Source organism: Schistocerca americana, chromosome 1 (assembly GCF_021461395.2).
Source record: "Schistocerca americana isolate TAMUIC-IGC-003095 chromosome 1, iqSchAmer2.1, whole genome shotgun sequence".
NCBI classification, from domain to species: domain Eukaryota; kingdom Metazoa; phylum Arthropoda; class Insecta; order Orthoptera; family Acrididae; genus Schistocerca; species Schistocerca americana.
The window spans coordinates 450,224,509-450,246,503 of record NC_060119.1 but is presented as its reverse complement, the minus strand read 5'-3'; the positions used below and the strand labels follow the sequence as shown (position 1 = coordinate 450,246,503).

Genomic DNA, 21,995 nt, shown 5'->3' with positions numbered 1-21,995 from the left:
AGAAGGCAATTAATACCATGTTTAGAGTAGCTCTACAGTTTTCTGTTGGATGACTTACTGTGTTTTTTTTGTGGTTTTTCCACAATATAATTGAGCACTATTCGTGAAGTATAAATGATATGTTCTGAGTCTTATTAAAAAGACTATATCAAGTAGGAGAAATTCCTTAAGCAGCAGTTGTTGAAACAAAAGTCCGCTTGTTTAATGTACCGGAACGCACTTTAAATTACACGATAAATTTGCACTAAAAGAGTTGTCACAGCTCTAGCGGCATGTAAAAATACTCTATCTTCGTATACGACACATGATTTTCTCATAACAATAAATTTAAAGACTCTGATACTATCCATGTAATTTTTTTTATAACGCTTTCTCGATGTATCAGCTGCTTTTGTCATCTGCGCGGTTACGTATGTCGGCTACGGAGAGAGGCAAGAAAATTTTCGCAGAATCAAAGGTAAAGTCTAGTTAAAACATAGAAGATGCGGAAGGCAAACAAATACAAAGGGTACAGCATGTAACAACAGGGTGGGAGATCCGCAAAGCGCAAACGTGAAGAAACGGGGAGAGTGGGAAGATAGAGTCGCTGGAACGGCTGGCCAAAACATTGGTTATGCTACGGGTAGCGATTGTCAACATGTCCAACATGTGTGCCTGGTTTCAGGTTATGTTTTGAGGAATAAAAGTTAATAAAAGGTTCCATGATTTCTTTTTCCATGTTGTTAAAAAGAACGGTTACGTCCAGCTGCATAAGTCAGCCTGGCGTATCATGGGAACTTGCTTCGGAAAATGCCCGATTACGGAAAGTTCGAAAAGGTATACAAACCTTCTTGAGTTTTTACCTTAGTATTATTATTAAATGTTGACGAGAAGTCATCAGTTGATTCTGTTGGTTTATTTTGGAGTATCAGTCGAACATTATATTTATCTTTAAGATTGTAAATGCCACTCTATTAACGGCATTATTGGGCAGTTATTACCCGCAAAGCGCAAACATTGAATAAGCATATTATAGATGTGTGGTTGTATTATGTCGAATTTTGGAAGAACTGTAGATAAAAATGGTGTATTGTCAGTGAAAGTGTGTTGTTGAACATTTGATACAGCCTTCAAACACATTTCGTTTTAGTAAGAATAGCTGTAACATCACAAGCCCAAACTGATGTGGATAGTCACTGAAGCATTTTGGATTAAGACAAAACATTCACCACCAACTAAAGAGAAAACAAATAACATAGAAGTGCAATAAATATACTGTCAAAATTACCATAGATAGACAGTTTCAACATTATACAGAGTTCACACTGCAAAAGACTGAGTATCATTAAATGTAGTCTGTCAAGCAGACTACAGTGTTTTCTTTTTCTCTACCAGTTGTCAAAACAATCTGCTTACAGTATACAGTCGTAGTACAACAATGAAGAAGTAAATATGATTTTGTTTGTTTTTGTGTTATTCGCAGGTATACTTAATACTTTGTTATTAAATGGTTTAAAGTGCTCAAGGACGTTTATCAAAACATGAATTTTACAGGTTGTGAATCAATTTTGTGAACTTTTGCTCGTTATCTCAAATATATGTATAGGACTACCCAGAATAACTCATGACACAAAGATTATCAAAATGTGACATATTTTAGATGTTCAATGGGTCATTGCTTTTGTGTGTTCGTTGTATCATTTAGAGCAAAAAGCTGTGTTCATTGAATCTTTTAGTAAATGCTATCAGCATGAAAAATGTGGCTGTGGACATAGCATTATTAAATGGAGATGTCATGGAAATTGAAGCAATAAAGAGGCCTTAGATAAGCAAGAATATGACAGATGTTCTGAAGGGACTGAGAAATACTGCGAGGCATCTCGGCTCATGTCAGAAATCAGTGAAAAGGCTGAAATAAAAGATAAAATTGTTGTGTATTTATTACAAGTTGTTCTTCACGCATATTCACATCCGCCATGCACACATGAATGGTAGGCATGATGGAGTCACTGTGAAAGGTGAAGTCTCCAATTAAGTTGTATTGATCTGGCTGCAAGTAACTTTTTATAAACTGCAACAAATTTATTTTATGGGTACTACCCTTAGCTGATTAGATATCTAGATGTGTCTTCATTCAAGAGCCACTGGCAGAACTGCATGTGTGCGATTTGATCTCGAACCTTTAGCTTGTGCACAACAAAAAATTTGTAGTGATGAAGATCTTTGGCCAATTTAGCAGTGTTGTTACATGACTATCTTTTCATTCCCACATGCACAACTAACCAGTGTTATTATTTTATCAAACTTTTCTGCAGGCTGTCTTTCACTTGAATAGTGGTTTCTGGTCTTTGAACTCTTTTTCAGATCGTTTACTAATGATCTCTCTAATGTTGAGGTTACATTGCCTTGAAATACCAAAAACAGGTAGTTCTTTATTTGTGCTTAAACCATTTACAAAATTATATCAGCTATGTCATCTTAACTGAAAAAGGAAACTTTTTAAAATTAACTAATTCTTGCATACAATAATATTATTTTGTGTAGATCTATGTGAACATGATACTTTTTTTTCTGACTAGTTTAGATATGTCAACCCAATATAATCGAGATGCTTTGGGATAAAATTCTAATTCCAGTTGAAGACTTGGGCAGAAGAAACTACTATGTGGGTTTGTGTGTACTGAGCAGAATTTTATATGTGTACTTCTGCCTTTGTGAAACACAAATCTGTGCAATTTTTTTTTTAGGGTGCCCAGAACTTGATTTAACATAGTTGTTTCATTCTCTTTGGGTGTTTTCTGTGTATTATTCTAATGGTTCTTGTGGTGGTGTGCATGTTAAAAAACAGGTATGGTTGAAGTCTAAATAATTTTATTTGTGTCCTTATGTTTCTTTAGAGCATGCAATTCTCTGATTGCACTTCCTTGCCTTTTCTCCGACCAATTTTAAGTAATAGGAGTCAGCTGTTACTGTTCGGCCAAGAATTACAACTGCAGTTGATGTATGTCACACACGATCAGTTTGTGAATAATTATGTGCTCCCTCCTCCCGCATTTGCTTTTAGCTGGGTGTTGAAGCATAAAGCTTAAGGTACTTCTATGTGAATATAATTACAATTTTGTAAATGTTGTTATGGTAGAAAACTCTGATTTTTCAGTATTGTGACCTTAAGTTTGATTATTGTGCTGTTGATTGTCAATAATTATCTTAGGTATTAAGAATATTGCAATTGTTCTTTGTTTACTGCTGTCTATCATATGCAATAGCTGCATTTATTGTAAACAATAACGTAGTTTAAAGACAATGAAAATGACTATGAGAAAAGAGCGAACACCCAAATAAGATTTTTTCCAAGTCTCGGTGAATCTTTGTCAGACATTGCTCCAGCCACACAATCACCTTTTTTCTTTGCTTCTTTTTTTTCTGGAAGGGATAACTACATTAGAAACAGTCTTTTTCTTTCAAACATCTTGAGTGCATTACACTAAACAAAGCTATAATATTGAAAACTATTTAATAAAATTGAGAAAACTTTACATTTGTTCAGCCAGATGAACAAACTCAAATGTATGGCAAATGGTGGTACCCCTTAGGGAAATAGCAGCAAGGGCCAGGAAAGGACACTAGATGCACTCTGTGTGTACGCCTGGAGGCCTCATTCAACGTGTTGAAGAGGCTATTGTAGTGGGTATTGATGGAGCAGGGTGCAGCCAGCTGTAGATTGTGGCACATTTTGGAACAAATGATGCCTCTCGTCTGGGCTCAGAGGTTATCCCAGTGGCTGGAAGAGAAGGTTGACAAGGCCAATCTTATAGACTGAGTTTCAACGAAGTGCACAATTTGCAGACTTGTTCCCAGAACTGATCGTTTACCTTTGGTTCTCAGTGGAGTGGAAAGATTGAACCAGAGACTGTGAAGGTAGTGTGACAAGCTAGGCTGAGATTTCCTGGACTTGGCCATTATGCTAGAAATCTTAATCGAGCACTATAATACGAATAACTCAATAGGAGATTTCCAACATGGCTTTAGAAGTGGTCGGAGCACCATATCTGCAGCAGTACAGTTTGTACACAGTCTGATGTAGAAAATAAATGAGGGTCACAAAACGGCAGGAATGTTTTTAGATCTTTCCAAAGAGTTTGACAGAGTCCCTCATGGCGCTCTTTTAAGTAAACTTGCTTGTAATGGTGTCGGTGGGAAACTATTGCTTTTAATAGAATCTTACTTTAAAGATAGACAACAATGCACAGAAGTTGTGTATGATAATGGAGAGGTAATCGAAAAAAGATGATCAAAGATAAGAAATATAAATTTTAGTGTGCCACAAGGCTCTATCTTGGGCCCCTTCTTGTTTATTTGCTACGTGAATGATTTCCCAAAAGTATTAGACACCAGTCATTGTATTACTATGTATGCTGATGACACCTCTGGGGTTTGCTGGGCACGTAGTAATGATGGCCTAAATTCAGTATGCAGAATGTTGTTGAAAAAGCCCAAACAAATTTTGAAAAAGAAAACCTGAGGGTCAATATTAACAAAACTAATTTAATTTATTTTAAGACAAGAGGCTCAAATAAAAATTCTGTTGTAAATGAGGACATTCAGGAAAATACCTGTTCCCCATCTATCTTATGGAATTGTATTGTAGGGTGGGTGTAGCCAATACAATGTAAGAAGGGTATTTGTATTGTAGAAAAGAGTAATAAGAACTATGGCAAAAGTAAGACCTAGAACTTCATGCAAAAACCTGTTTATCAATTTTAATATTATGACTATCGATGCAGTATATATGTTTAATCAATATTATTAAAGAAAAAGACAAAAAAGTGACAAACAGGAATATGTAAATCCATGATTACGATACAAGACACAAATCAGACTTTCATATCGTGAGCAGAAGATTGAATCTCACAACAAATACCCCATTCATTAAGGGAGCAATATTTTATAATTCTTTGCCAAACAACCTGAAACAGCTTTCTGGTAGAATTTAAAAATGAGTTAAAAAATGGCTTATATTGAAGTGCCCATACAGTATGGTGCTGACATGATTTGACCTCAGGAATGCTATGTTAAATATACTTAAATGATCTTTTACTTAAGAGCATGTAATCTATTGTGTATCAATAATCTAAATGAAGTTTCTGTAACATTGCCCATGCATGTTAAATACATGTTTTGAGCTGTAAGATAAATAAATAAATAAACAAAGGACATGTAAAACGAGCAGAAAGGTATATATGTTCAGTTAACTAGATGAAAAATTACTAGTGTCTTATTTCAGTGAGGGAGTTGAAACTTTCAGCACAGGGCAGGAGCTTGTAGAGGAACTCTGGCTCAAGTTTAAAAGAATAGTTGGCCATGCATTAGATATACAGGGTGTACATTTTAAGTTAACAAACCAGAATCACTCGAAAAATAAACTTTACACGAAAAAATGTGTAGAATCCAAAGTTGATTATTTTCGGGGGGGGGGGGGGGGGGGGGACGACGACACATCTGCTGGTGCTATAATTAGCCCGCCACCCCAACCCCCTGGGGGTGGGGTGGGAGGCAACTTTAAAATTTCAAATGGGAACCCCCATTTTTTATTGCAGAATCAGATTCTACATAAAAAACTACTTACGTTTTGTCTTAAACATTTGTTTTGATTCTTGGTAGTTGGCACTGTAATTCAAGAACATCCATGTTCTCATTTTTGCGTGGAAAATGGTTACGGATGAATAAAAAATACTTATTTACTTCGTAAATTTTGATTCACTAAAACTAAAACTCTCCGTCTCTCCCCATAGGGTGGGGTTTGACAGAGAGGAATTAGAGTTTTACAAATGTTGAGCCAAATATTAATTTTTTCCGCAGATTCGGATTGGGTCAACATTTGTAAAACTCTAATTCCTCTCTCTCAAACCCCACACTATGGGAGAGAGAGGGAGAGTTTTAGTTTTAGCGAATCAAAATTTACAAAGTAAATAACTATTTTTTGTTCATCCATAACCATTTTCCATGCAAAATTGAGAACATGGATTTTCTTAAATTACAGCGCCAACTACCAAGAATCAAAACAAATGTTTAAGACAAAATGTACATAGTTTTTTATGTAGAATCTGATTCTGCAATAAAAAATGGGGGTTCCCATTTTAAATTTTTAAGTTGCTTCCTGCCCCATCCCCCAAGGGGCTGGGGTGGCCGTCTAATTTTAGCACCAGCAGATGTCCCACTCGAAAATAATCAACTTTGGATTCTACACATTTTTTCGTGTGAAGCTTATTTTTCGAGTTATTCTGGTTTGTCAACTTAAAATTTACACCCTGTATATGTACCCAGTAGGAAAGTTCATAACGGTAGGGACCTCCATGGTATACAGTCACCGTAAAGAAACGGACACTACTGCATAATAGGTATAAAACAAATCATGAGAAAATATATATATATATATATATATATATATATATATATATATATATATATATATATATAGAGAGAGAGAGAGAGAGAGAGAGAGAGAGAGAGAGAGAGAGAGAGAGAGAGATACTGAATGAAATGAATTTGGCTGTCAAGAGAGTGATGCATCATGCCTTCAATGATTACCGTGGCAGAATTTTGTCACATGATATTTCACAAAATCCAAAGAAATTTTGGTCATTTTAAAAGGCTATTAGTGGAACCAGAGTTAATATCCAAAACCTGGTTAATGAGAGAGGAACTGAAATTGAGGGCAAAGCAAATGCTGAAATGCTTAACTTCATTTTCAAATGTTCCTTTACAAAGGAAAACCCAGGAGAATTGCCCCAATTTAATCCTTGTACCATTAACAAGATGAATGAAGTAAGTATTAGTATCAGTGGCATTGAGAAACAGCTGAAATTGTTAAAATTGAACAAAGCTCCAGGGTGTGATGGAATCCGTCAGATTCTTTACTGGATTTACAGCTGAATTAGTCCCTCTTTTAACTATAATCTATCGTTGATCCCCCAAAGAAAAAACTATGGCCAGTTCTTCGAAAAAAAGCACAGGTCACACCTGTCTTCAAGAAGGGTAGTAAAAGTGATCCTCAAAACTACCATCCAGTATCCTTGACATCAGTTTGTTGTCAAATTTTCGCCAGCCGGAGTGGCCGAGCGGTTCTAGGCGCTACAGTCTGGAACCGCGCGACCACTACAGTCATAGATTCGAAGGTTTGAATCCTGCCTCGGGAATGGATGTGTGTGATGTCCTTAGGTTAGTTAGTTTTAAGTAGTTCTAAGTTCTAGGGGACTCGTGACCTCAGAAGTTAAGTCCTATAGTGCTCGGAGCCATTTGAACCATTTTTTTTTTGTTGTCAAATTTTGTAACATATTCTGAGCTCAAACATAATGAGTTACCTTGAACAGAATGACTTTCTCATGTCAACCAGCATAGACTCTGAAACATCGATCATGTGAAACCCAACGTGCACTTTTCTCACATGACATACTGAAAGGTTTGGATCAAGGCAGTCAGGTACAGGCAGTAGTTCTTGATTTCCGAACAGCATTTGATACAATACCACACCTAGGCTTATTATCAAAATGAGGATTATATTAAGTAAAAGTGAAATTTGTGACTGGATTGAGAACATTTTGATAGGGAGCATACAGCCTGTTATTTTGGATGGAGGGATGTGTGTTGGGACCCTTGCTGTGCATGTTGTGTATTAATGACATTGCAGACAATATGCATAGTAACCCCAGACTTTTTGTAAATGATACAGTTGTGTATAATGAAGTACCAACTCAGAAATATTGTCGGATCTTGATAAGATTTCAAAGTGGTGCAAAGATTGAGGACTTGCTTTAAATGTTCTGAAATGTACAATTGTGCACTTCACAAAACGAAAAATCATAGTATCCTAAGACTACACTATCAATGAGTCACTGTTGGAATCGGCCACCTCAAACAAATATCTGGATTTAACACTTTGTAGGGATAAGAAATGGAGTTATCACATAGGCTCAGGCATGGGTAAAGCAGGTGGTAGACTATGGTTTATTGGTATAATACTGTGGAAGTGCAATCAGTCTACAGAGGAGATTGCTTACAGGTAACTTGTGTGACCAGTTCGAGAATATTGCTCAGGTGTGTGGGACCTGTAACAAATAGGAGCAACGGGGAATAGTGAACTTATACAGAGAAGGGCAGCACAAATGGTCACAGGTTTGCTTGATCCGTGAGAGGGTGACTCGTGAAGACAGATGTAAACTATCCCGAGAAAGTGTGTGAACAAAGTTTCAAGAACAGGCTTTAAATGATGACACTAGGATATATTACAATCCCCTACATGTCACTCAAATAAGGATTGTGAGGGTAAGATTAGAGTAATTACTGCACACACAAAGGCATTCAAACAATCATTCGTCCCTCGCTATATATATGAATGGAACAGGAATAAACCCAAAAAATTGATACAGTGGGATGTACCCTCTGCCATGCAGCTCATGGTGGTTTGTGGATTAAAGATGTAGATGTTAATGTTGACCACCAAATGGCTCCAAAGTGTTAACTTTATTGTGTATATAATGTACCAGTTTTCACTTATGATACAAGCAGCAATAACCTTGTAGGAGAAGACAGAAGAAAAATCAAGACAGGAGAGAAATAAATTCAACAACGCACTAAAATGAGAGGCAGAATAAAATTGCATTGTAGCTTCCCTAATCAGAGAAATTGTACATAATAGTCAAAGAACCATTTCATTCACTCTGCAGTGGAGTGTGCGCTAATATGAAACTTCCTGGCAGATTAAAACTGTGTGCCAGACTCGAACTCGGGACCTTTGCCTTTCATGGGCAAGTTCTCCATCATCGGAGCTCCCAAAGCACGACTCACGACCCATCCTCACACCTTTAATTCTGCCAGTACCTTGTCCCCTACCTTGCAAACTTTGCAGAAGCTCTCCTGCAAAAGTTGCAGAAGTAGCACTCGTGGAAGGAAGGATATTGCGGAAACATGGCTTTGCCACAGCCTGAGGGATGTTTCCAGAATGAAATTTTCACTCTGGACCGGAGTGTGTGCTGATATGAAACTTCCTGGAAGAGTCTTGATCCAGCACCCAGTTTTAATCTGCCGGGAACTTTTAGTCTACAATTTATTGCTTTTGTTTTTATACACTCCTGGAAATTGAAATAAGAACACCGTGAATTCATTGTCCCAGGAAGGGGAAACTTTATTGACACAGTCCTGTGGTCAGATACATCACATGATCACACTGACAGAACCACAGGCACATAGACACAGGCAACAGAGCATGCACAATGTCGGCACTAGTACAGTGTATATCCACCTTTCGCAGCAATGCAGGCTGCTATTCTCCCATGGAGACGATCGTAGAGATGCTGGATGTAGTCCTGTGGAACGGCTTGCCATGCCATTTCCACCTGGCGCCTCAGTTGGACCAGCGTTCGTGCTGGACGTGCAGACCGCGTGAGACGACGCTTCATCCAGTCCCAAACATGCTCAGTGGGGGACAGATCCGGAGATCTTGCTGGCCAGGGTAGTTGACTTACACCTTCTAGAGCACGTTGGGTGGCACGGGATACATGCGGACGTGCATTGTCCTGTTGGAACAGCAAGTTCCCTTGCCGGTCTAGGAATGGTAGAACGATGGGTTCGATGACGGTTTGGATGTACCGTGCACTATTCAGTGTCCCCTCGACGATCACCAGTGGTGTACGGCCAGTGTAGGAGATCGCTCCCCACACCATGATGCCGGGTGTTGGCCCTGTGTGCCTCGGTCGTATGCAGTCCTGATTGTGGCGCTCACCTGCACGGCGCCAAACACGCATACGACCATCATTGGCACCAAGGCAGAAGCGACTCTCATCGCTGAAGACGACACGTCTCCATTCGTCCCTCCATTCACGCCTGTCGCGACACCACTGGAGGCGGGCTGCACGATGTTGGGGCGTGAGCGAAAGACGGCCTAACGGTGTGCGGGACCGTAGCCCAGCTTCATGGAGATGGTTGCGAATGGTCCTCGCCGATACCCCCGGGGCAACAGTGTCCCTAATTTGCTGGGAAGTGGCGGTGCGGTCCCCTACGGCACTGCGTAGGATCCTACGGTCTTGGCGTGCATCCGTGCGTCGCTGCGGTCCGGTCCCAGGTCGACGGGCACGTGCACCTTCCGCCGACCACTGGCGACAACATCGATGTACTGTGGAGACCTCACGCCCCACGTGTTGAGCAATTCGGCGGTACGTCCACCCGGCCTCCCGCATGCCCACTATACGCCCTCGCTCAAAGTCCGTCAACTGCACATACGGTTCACGTCGCGGCATGCTACCAGTGTTAAAGACTGCGATGGAGCTCCGTATGCCACGGCAAACTGGCTGACACTGACGGCGGCGGTGCACAAATGCTGCGCAGCTAGCGCCATTCGACGGCCAACACCGCGGTTCCTGGTGTGTCCGCTGTGCCGTGCGTGTGATCATTGCTTGTACAGCCCTCTCGCAGTGTCCGGAGCAAGTATGGTGGGTCTGACACACCGGTGTCAATGTGTTCTTTTTTCCATTTCCAGGAGTGTATATACCCTAAAAAGTCTAATTTATTAAATAAAATATTGTGCTTCATTCTTCTACCTTAGATATTAGTGAAACTGAAAATGTTGCACATACATTTCTTTGCAGATTTAAGATGATAAACCACACATTTTTGTTTTTATGTAATATCAGATGTTTAATGTGATATTTTTTTCCAGAGCATATCAGATTGAAAGGTCAAAATACAGCAAGGCAGAAGGGAATGTTGAGGTGAGTATATACTTCAAGCTAACGTAACAGTTGTCACAGTGTATTTGTTTTGCCATACAGGCACTCCTCTGTTTTATATTATCCTCTTTCATAGAAGCAGTTGTGTTACGGTCATGTGATTACCTACACTACAGATAACTTTTTGTGGAAAGCGATAAGTTGCAAACATTTGAAATTTATCATTTGTTGATTTCTATTTAACTGGAAAATATTGCACCTGGAATTTGTGGTAGTTGTTCGTTGGACTTCAGTGTGGAGACGGATTTGATGTTCCTCTCCACATTAACACATCCTACGTAACCCTCTTCATCTCTGCATTACTACCATGACGTGCACCCATTTGAACCTGTTTATTGTAATCAAGCCTTGGCCCCCTCTACAATTTTACACCACACACTTTCCTCCAATACCAAACTGATGATTCTTTGACGTGTCCTTCAACTGAGCCCTTCTTTTTGTGAAATTGTGCCATAAATTTATTTTATCTTCAGTTCGGCTCTGTAGGTTACCACCTCTTTAGTTATCCTATCTACCCATCTTCAGCATGCACCAGTAGAGCCACATTTCAAAAGCTTCTACTCTCCTTGTGTAGACTGTTTGTTGTCCACCCAAATACATTCACAATAGACTTCCTAATGTTTAAATTTATTTTTGCAATTTTATCTTTCTCATGAATGCTTGTCTTACTACTTACAGTCTGCCTTTTTATCCTCTCTACTTCACTTATTGTCTCTTATTTTGCTACCTAGATAGCAAAACTCATCTACTACTTTTACTGTCTCATTTCCTGATCTAATTATGTCAGCTTTTCCTGATTTAATTTGGGTACAGTCCATTATGCCTGTTTAACTTTTGATGTTAATCTTATAACCTCTTTTAGGACACTATCCATCCATTCCATTGCTCCTCGAAATCCTTTGCTATGTTTAACAGAATGACAGTATAATTGGCAGACCCATTATATATATATTTTCTCTCTGTACTTTAATTCCATTTCCAAATTTGTCATTGATTTCCTTCACTGCTTGCTCAGTGTACAGATTGAATTACATCAGTGATATGCTACAAATTCTTTCCCAAGTACTGCTTCCCTCTTTCATGTCCTTTGGCTCTTCACATTGCATCTGGCTTCTGTAAAAGTTGTAGAAAACCTTTCACTCCCACATATTTTATCCCTACTCTCTTCAGAGAGAGTATTCCAGTCAGCATTGTCAAAAACTTTCTCTGAATTTACGAATACCATAAACTTGGATTTGTAATGTAATTGGACAGATAAAAAAATCTACGTACCAAGTGGCAGCAGGCGAACACACATATACAATATTATGTGTGCAAGCTTTCAGAGCATGTGGCTTCTTCTTCTGACAGAATGGTTGAAGATGAAGGAGGAGTTGTAAAGGGAAAGGATTGGTGAGCTTCAGGAAAATGGGTTGAGTTCGGAAATGTCACCCAGAACCCAAGGTCAGGGGACACTTAATGCCCAGGAAGAGAAGGAAAGACTGATTGTTGGGGACTGCACCAGACAAGATGTGAAAACCTGAGAGCTTAAAGGTGGAAGATTGGGTAATATGCAAGAGTGAGATTACTGCTAAAACATTGTGCATGAGTTAGTAAGAGTGAAAAGCTAAGTGCGTTGTATGTGATAGAGTTGGGAGAGGGACAGTGAAAAATAGACAGTACTAGTCATCAAGATGTTGAATATTGTTTTCCATATTGACTTTTTCTTGCTTCATGTCATTGCTTCAAACTTGGAGATATGAATCTTTTGTGCATAGTTCACAGTTTTTACCTTGATGATGTAATGTTACATGCAATATTACATGCAGTGAGTGACTCCTGAATTCTTGCTTTTAATACGGCTGTCTCTTTGTGGTAGAAAATACTCTGATCCCAGATGTTAGCCATCTTTCTCTTTTAGTTACACTGTACGTATGTTATTTGGGGCTCGCAGTATCTAGGTTATTAGTGCCCATACGTAAACTGTGTGTGTATCTTAAACATTGTAGCAAGTACTGAATTCACTGTATTGTAAGAATATTTTAGGAAAAACTTAAATTTCTTATCTACTGTATCTCATTGATAAAATTTTCCCCATTGTTCATATTGCGAATTCTCTCTGAATACTGTAATTGAGTTAGCATTTATGATTCGGCAATTAGTATGTCTTCCTTTTTAATTATAAGTGATTGCTGGAGATGCTTTGCTGTTATTACTTGATTATCGGTGTCAGATAAACCATTTATTATGAGGTTCATACACTATGTGATCAAAAGTATGTGGACACCCCAAAAACATAAGTTTTTCATATTAGGTGCATTGTGCTGCCACCTATTGCCAGGTACTCCATATCAGTGACATCAGTAGTCATTAGACACTGTGAGTGAGCAGAATGGGGCACTCCGCGAAACTCACGGACTTTGAATGTGGTCAGGTGACTGGATGTCACTTCTGTCATAAGTCTGTCTGCGAGATTTCCACACTCCTAAACATCCCTAGGTCTACTGTTTCCGAAGTGATAGTGAAGTGGAAATGTGAAGGGATACATACAGCACAAAAGCATTCAGGGCAATCTTGTCTGTTGACTGACACAGACTGCTGACAGTTGAAGAGGGTTGTAATGTGTAATGGGCAGACATCTATCCAGACCATCACACAGGAATTCCAAACTGCATCAGGATCCACTGCAAGTACTATGACAGGCGGACAGTGAGAAAACTTGGATTTCACTGTCGAGCGGCTGCTCATAAGCCACACATCGTGCCGGTAAATGCCAAATGACGCCTCACTTGGCGTAAGGAGTGTAAACATTGGACGACTGAACAGTGGAAAAACATTGTATGGAGTGACAAATCACAGTGTGTCGATCTGATGGCAGGGTGTGGGTATGCCGAACGCCATTTGCCAGTATGTGTAGTGCCAGCAGTAAAATTCGGAGGTGGTGGTGGTATGGTCTGGTCGTGTTTTTCATGGAGGGAGCTTGCGCCCTTTGCTGTTTTGTGTCTCACTATCACAACACAGACCTACATTGATGTTTTAAGCACCTTCTTGCTTCCCACTGTTAAAGAGCAATTCGGGGATGGCGATTGCATCTTTCAACACGATCGAGCACCTGTTCATAATGCACGGCCTGTGGTGGTGTGGTTACACAACAGTAACATCCCTGTAATGGACTGGCCTGCACAGAGACCTGACCTGAATTCTATACGACACCTTTAGGATGTTTTGGAACGTCAACTTTGTGCCAGGCCTCACTCATCGCCATCGAAACCTCTCCTCAGTGTAGAACTCCGTGAAGAATGGGCTGCCATTCCCCAAGAAACCTTTCAGCACTCGACTGAATGTATACCTGCGAGAGTGGAAGCTGTCATCTGCCAACACCATATTGAATTCCAGCATTACAGTGGAGGGTGCCACGAACTTGTAAGTCATTTTCAGCTAGGTGGCTGGATACTTTTGATCACATAGTGTATCTATTTGAGGAAAACAGTTGGCATTATAAATAAACTGTCAGTTGCTGGTGCTGTAATTGTTACTGTGGGGGTCAGATCAAAGCTGGACATTAGCAACTCTTAAAGTGCCATTGATCAGAAGTAACCTAGATGAAATTGATTTTTGAATCTCTGTGTACAATCACTTCCTAGTTATTTTTACTAAATTTGATTAGCACCCTCTCTAATTGCTTGGTCAAATTTAAAACATTTGCTGTTGTGGGCATGTCGAGGGAAAATTGTTGATGCTCACTATGGAGCATTTAAAAACTTTGTTTCATGATTACTTTTTTACAGTTAGAAGTCATCTTCCTATATTGTAAACAATATTTGTCGTATGAATATGAAATAGATTAGTTACTTTTGCCTTTCAAATTTGAATTTCAACTGTAAGCTTCTCCAGACTAGTGGAATAATATAATTCTCTGCAGTTTCTCTTACCCTCATTTTCCTGTAATGTCTCAATACATTTTTATATATCGATTTGAAGACTCAATATTTGGTCTTCTCATTACATAAGTTCTTAATATCAGTCAAGCACTGATTGCTTCTGTTGCTATCCTCTCTTTTTATTTTCATGAGTTAGAGTTTGAAAGGTTTTTGTTTCTAACCTTGCTGTGAGTTGCAAGATTGCACAACTGTTGTGAGAAACACAAGTTGAAGAATCAGAAACTTAAGCAGTATTGCAGTAGGCAAATGTTCCATTCCTTAAACATTTGTGTGTTAATAATTTTCTAGTCATGTCTCAGTAGACATTTTTGTTAGGCTCTGTAAAAATCCAAATAGCTGGTGCATTTCTAGAGATGATGTTATTTTTAGATTGTAATATTGCAGTTAACTTTAAAGGGAAGAAAAATCTCTCTTACCAGACAATAATTTGTATTCCTGTTGAGCTCATTATAATTTGTAGTTTCTCCTAGAAACACAGGTTCATAAATTTTGTAGTTAATCATACGCAGTACAAGCCATGTCATGTTGTGCCATAATACTTTATCTCTGTTACATGTAATGGGTATTTTTATGCCATAGGAAATAAATTAATATTTCTTTTATCTCGTAGTTTGACTTTCTTGTGGATGAGAGAAAGGTAAGAACCAGTGCCTCACTTTGGAAGGCATTACTGAGAAATTTTTTACTAATTAGTCTTTCATATAATAATGTGGAAATAAAGTTGCTATTTAATTTCTTCTTTTATATAACTTGCTTCAATATACAACCACATTTTGCAACAAAATTTAGTTATGACATATAAATCGAGGTCTAATATTAAATACAGCATATTTTATACTATGTTTTGATTCAGTAATTGTTTCCTTGATTTTGTTTGATTTTCTTGTTTCATGTGTATCCTACATTTCTCAAATTGGGAAAGATATTGAATTTGTGTCTGGTTGCTGACAAAATATAAAATATTCCACAAAGTATTCGCTTTTATACATATACTGAATAGTGTATGAATACACAATATTCATAGATTTTAACTCTTGTGACTGTTCATCTTTATTTAAAAATCTTCTCTTTTAATTTGACAATGTGTGCATCATACTACTGAAGCAACTAGAATTTAAAATATGATTATATATTCAGTTGTCATTGGAAAAGTGGTTCTCTCCATGTTTCCCATTACTTATTATTTTTGAATTTTACAGTGTCATATTGTGATACTTTTGAATTTTATTGCTTTCCATGCTGATTTCTATAGATTTCTTGCACTACATGTTTTGATTCCAGATGACATGTGAGATTTCAATGATTTCTTAAAATCTGTTTCAAATAATGTAGGGAATAAAGGTAACTATGCACAGTATGGATGAGGCATTGAGCAGTTGTCAGGCACATTGATGAGATTGGTACACTGATAAGCCAAAACATTATGATCACTGTCCACCATGACATTGGATGCCATGTGGTGGCATTGTGGGCAAGTGAATTGGTTGCAATAGAATGTAAGCAGAGCAGACACACACGGGGGATCACCATAGCGAAGATATGGGTCGCAAATCCATCGAGATAAGCGACTTTGACAAAGGGTAGATTATTATTACTATGCAGAGCCTGTTAACAAGTTCTCAAAAGCAGCCGAGCTGGTTGAATTTTCATGTGCTACTATCATCAGTGTCTATGGAAAGAGGCAGGAGGGCATCCAAACTACCACTAGGCACTAAATGGTTGGACATTGATGAGTCTTCACAGAACATGGGGATTGGAGGCTTGTCTGCTCAAAAGAGCAGAGCACAAGAGAGCCAAAAGACCACAATACTGGTGCAAGCACAAGGGTCTTGGAGCACACTATCCATTGTACATTGTTGAACATGGAGCTTCGCACCAGACCAAACCTACACGTTCACTTGTTGAGTCTACGACATTGTCAATTATGATTGCAGTGGGCATGGGACCATTGGGAATTGATCATAGCTCAATGGCAACGTGTTGGCTTTTTTTGAGTGAATCACATTTTTGCTACACTAGATCAGTGGTCATCTCCACAAATGCTGTAATTGAGGTACAAGGTGACTCAAAACATGCCCTGCACCATGGTTGGAGGCTGATGGGAGCAGTAGTATGCTATGGGAAATGTTCTCCAGTGCTTGCATGGGACTTATGGTAGTAATCGAAGACGTGGTGACAGCTGTGAACCACCTGCATCCCTTCAGGCTTGATGTCTTCCCCACTGGCGATATTTTCTTTCAGAAGTACAATTGTCCATGTCTTGGAGCCAGAACTGTGCTACGGTAGTTTGAGGAGCATTATAGAGATCTCATGTTGATGTCTCGGTGACCAAATTCACCTGATATAAATCCTGTGGAGCCCATATTGGTCGCTATCAGGCGTCATCAGCACATAAGCAAATCAGTAGCCCATTATTTACGATGTATTTCGTTTCAAATATGGACACATATGCTATTAAGCAACTGCTCACAGTGTTTTGGTTCATCAGTGTATAAACAAAAAGTAAATAATGTGTATAGTCTACAGAATTAATCTATTTAGTTGAGTGGTTTTCGGCTTACAGAGCTATCATCAAATAGTAACTGACTAGGAGTAAAATAAAATTAGTACTTGCCAAGAGCACTGAACATTAGCATGAAGAGGTATTATGTATGGAAAGTGATACAGAAACAGACTAAAATATAGAATTGACAGTTGTAACAACAGAATATATGGAATACATAGACATTTGAAATGAAATAAATAAATACAGAAAATAAAAGGGGAAATAGAATGCAACACAGCATGGAAAGCATTGGAAAACCATTAGGATTAAGGGAAATTAAGAAGAGGGGGATTATTGACTTGTGCTAGGTCATTTAATAATAAATCTGGACTGTGGGTCGGATGTTTGTGCTTCCGAAAGGTCAAGTTTTTGGCTTTTCATTGCTAAGTGAAGGCCAAGGGACTGTGACTGGTAGCTGTGGGCCTTACTCACTATAAGCACAGCAAATGTGAATTCATAATTCTAGAACCTCCAGCTGCCTTTGTTTCCAGTCATTAAGTTTTTGGATGGATGCATGCATAAGTGTGTGTATGCCTTCATGTCAGTGAATTTGCTCTGGTGCAGACAGGAGAAATTATGTATGGTATGTAATGAAATTGGAGGCATGGTTTGCAGGGCTGGGACAATGAGGCTGCTTGTGTGTGTGGGGGGGGGGGGGGGGACCTGAGAAAGGACAGTGTTGAAAATGTCAATCTTGCTTAAAACCCTTTTTGGCTGTTAAGCTGCATAATTATGTAACATTAAAGTAACTAGTTATTTTAGTGTTTCATAATGATGCAGTATAACACCCAAAATGATTTTATTCAAATTGGTGCTGGCCTTGGAAGGCTTTGAACTTTGAATCTTGTTTATGTGGTTGTTGCCTTTCCACATGCTCACTGGCCTTTGTTGTTATTAGGCTTGTTACATCTTTGATCTGTAATGATTTAGCAACCTTCTACGACAGGTTAGTAAGTAAAAAAGTATGTGGTAATTGGAGTCACATTCATGAAATATATCCAGATGTATCGACTAGTTCTTAAAACACTTGTAACATTGTTGCAGAAGGTTATTGTTATGTTATGGAGACATTTTATTTTTCTTTTGCATTTTCAAGTTATGTTGGAAGTGCAAACTGCTTTAATTTTTATTAAGTGCACAGAATTTATAACTGAAAATACATATTCAATAATTGCGTACTCCTTTTTGTTGCACCATATACACTCCTGGAAATGGAAAAAAGAACACATTGACACCGGTGTGTCAGACCCACCATACTTGCTCCGGACACTGCGAGAGGGCTGTACAAGCAATGATCACACGCACGGCACAGCGGACACACCAGGAACCGCGGTGTTGGCCGTCGAATGGCGCTAGCTGCGCAGCATTTGTGCACCGACGCCGTCAGTGTCAGCCAGTTTGCCATGGCATACGGAGCTCCATCGCAGTCTTTAACACTGGTAGCATGCCGCGACAGCGTGGACGTGAACCGTATGTGCAGTTGACGGACTTTGAGCGAGGGCGTATAGTGGGCATGCGGGAGGCCGGGTGGACGTACCGCCGAATTGCTCAACACGTGGGGCGTGAGGTCTCCACAGTACATCGATGTTGTCGCCAGTGGTCGGCGGAAGGTGCACGTGCCCGTCGACCTGGGACCGGACTGCAGCGACGCACGGATGCACGCCAAGACCGTAGGATCCTATGCAGTGCCGTAGGGGACCGCACCGCCACTTCCCAGCAAATTAGGGACACTGTTGCTCCTGGGGTATCGGCGAGGACCATTCGCAACCGTCTCCATGAAGCTGGGCTACGGTCCCGCACACAGTTAGGCCGTCTTCCGCTCACGCCCCAACATCGTGCAGCCCGCCTCCAGTGGTGTCGCGACAGGCGTGAATGGAGGGACGAATGGAGACGTGTCGTCTTCAGCGATGAGAGTCGCTTCTGCCTTGGTGCCAATGATGGTCGTATGTGTGTTTGGCGCCGTGCAGGTGAGCGCCACAATCAGGACTGCATACGACCGAGGCACACAGGGCCAACACCCGGCATCATGGTGTGGGGAGCGATCTCCTACACTGGCTGTACACCACTGGTGATCGTCGAGGGGACACTGAATAGTGCACGGTACATCCAAACCGTCATCGAACCCATCGTTCTACCATTCCTAGACCGGCAAGGGAACTTGCTGTTCCAACAGGACAATGCACGTCCGCATGTATCCTGTGCCACCCAACGTGCTCTAGAAGGTGTAAGTCAACTACCCTGGCCAGCAAGATCTCTGGATCTGTCCCCCATTGAGCATGTTTGGGACTGGATGAAGCGTCGTCTCACGCGGTCTGCACGTCCAGCACGAACGCTGGTCCAACTGAGGCGCCAGGTGGAAATGGCATGGCAAGCCGTTCCACAGGACTACATCCAGCATCTCTACGATCGTCTCCATGGGAGAATAGCAGCCTGCATTGCTGCGAAAGGTGGATATACACTGTACTAGTGCTGACATTGTGCATGCTCTGTTGCCTGTGTCTATGTGCCTGTGGTTCTGTCAGTGTGATCATGTGATGTATCTGACCCCAGGAATGTGTCAATAAAGTTTCCCCTTCCTGGGACAATGAATTCACGGTGTTCTTATTTCAATTTCCAGGAGTGTATTAAGATTTCCTTCAGTATGTTTGCATAATCATGAACTGCCATTAGCCTGATCTTATTTCGCAATCCTCTTGGAAGTATTTCCTAGGTGACTTAAGAATAATGCTAAGTCTTACTTCCTTACTAATAACAACAGTATAAGGAAGAGAGAGATTGCCACTTACCATAAAGATGACACATTAAGTTGCAGACAGGTGTAACTAAAAGAAACGTACACATCGGATTTTGGCCACGACCATTTTCAATAAAAGAAACACACACACACACACACACACACACACACACACACACACACACACACACATATTTATTCACAGAAGCAGGCACTCCTCACAAGAAAAGGAAGGGGTGACAGGACAGGGGGTGGAGACTGTTGGAGGGAGGTTGTGGGTACTGTATGTTACCTTAAGTTGAGGCTGGAATAAGTTCGGGAGTGGAGAATAGCTTCTGAGGATAACTCCTGTCTGCACTGTACAGTAAAGCTGGTGGTGGAGAGGAGGATCCAGATGGCTTTGGTAGTGAAGCAGCCATTGAAACAATCTGTTATGTTCAGCCGCATGTTGTACCGCAGGGTGGCCTACTTAGCTCTTGGCCCCATTTGCTTGTGGCCATTCATCCTGATGAATGAATGAATACAGCAGAGCTGGTATACGACATAGCTGCTTTTCCAGGCAGTCCGGCCTCTGATGGGGGTAGGATAAGCCTCTGACAGGACTGGAATAGGAAGTGCTGGCTGAGTGAATGGTCAAGTCTTGCACCTAGGTCTTCCACAAGGATATGATCCTTGTGACAAGGAGCTAAGATTGGGAATAATGTAGGGATGGACTAGGATGTTGTGAGGGTTGGGTGAGAGATGGAACACCACTATATATGGGGTGGGTAGCATCTTGGGTAGGATGTCCCTCATTTCAGGGCATGATGATAGGTAATGAAAGCCCTGGCGAATGGTATGGTTCAGTTGTTCCGGTATGGGATGATACTGGGTGACGAAGGGGGCACTACTTTGTGTTGTACTTTTTGGCTGGTTCTTGGGTGGAGGTGGGGAATGGCATGTGAGATACGTTTGCGGTTACAAAACAGTTGGTCCAGTAATTATCGGTACTGATAAACCTACATGTACATTGGTATTTTACAATCAATCCATCGTGCTGTATTTGACAGAGAATACTTCTTGTACTGCCATCATTTCTCCCTTGTTTTGTTCCATTTGCAAATCATATACACGCTGAACAACTGCTAGTAAACCTCCAAAGAAGTTCAAATTTGTCCGATTTTATGGTTGAACTCTTTTTGTAACATGCATTCTCAGAATTTTAAGAGTAAAACTTTCCATGACATGCACCCAGCACCTGTCTTGTAGTGTCTGCCACTGGAGTTGGTTGAGTATTTCTGAGATGTTTGTGGGTTTACGAAACAAGTCCACATTTTGCCCTTCTATCAGTTTTCTGTATCTTCTCTGTTACTTATACTTGATAAGAATCAGAGTTTGACAAACAAAAATTATAAGTCAAACTAGTGTTTTGTGAGCAACATCTTTCTTGAATTAACACATTTCTTGGCATCTCTCTTTCCTGCAACTAGTGTTCTGTGGCTGTTTCTCTTTAAATTGTTTTGGATAAATATTCCATTTGATGGTTTTCATTGTTTCCAGTGATTGATTATCATTATATATCAAACATTAGTGGTTTTTATGCTCATTTATATGCAGTATGTTGCATTTATTTGTGCTTGAGGTCAACTGTTAGCTATCACACGAAGTGTTGATGTTCTTCAGATATTCTTTCATTTTGCTATAATTTTGTCATGTTATGACGTCCGTATATGCAACAGCATCTTCCATGAACAGCTTCATGGAGTTTCCAACATGAGATCATTTATATGCACTGATGACCCATTATATCCATTGCCCATTATGAGATTAAATGCTGTTGTTGATGTTGCCAGCACCTGTTTTGGTAAGGTCAGGAACAAGAGCATAAAAAGGAAGCCGGGACAAAGGGAGAGTTGTTCTAGTGATGATATGGGCTGCAAATGGAGAAATCCACCAGCATAAGTGGCATTAAATAATTTACTCATGCCTAAATCACCAAAATTCTTTTATTTTTACTCATGAAATGTTCCACTGCACAGCATCTTCAGATCTTAATG

General features: G+C 40.1%; 1 protein-coding gene across 3 annotated transcripts in view; it reads left to right on the top strand.

The window, feature by feature from the left end:
- Window positions 1-405: 405 nt before the first annotated feature.
- Window positions 406-21,995, top strand: part of LOC124623633 — a 60,601-nt gene continuing 39,011 nt past the window's right edge. Inside the window, exons 1-3 of one of the 3 annotated variants that reach the window (XM_047149050.1) lie at window positions 474-816; window positions 10,691-10,742; window positions 15,291-15,317. In XM_047149050.1, coding sequence (XP_047005006.1) covers window positions 770-816; window positions 10,691-10,742; window positions 15,291-15,317 — 126 coding nt within the window. In that variant the 5' untranslated portion in view covers window positions 474-769. The other 2 variants (XR_006980699.1, XR_006980701.1) reach the window with 2 other exon arrangements.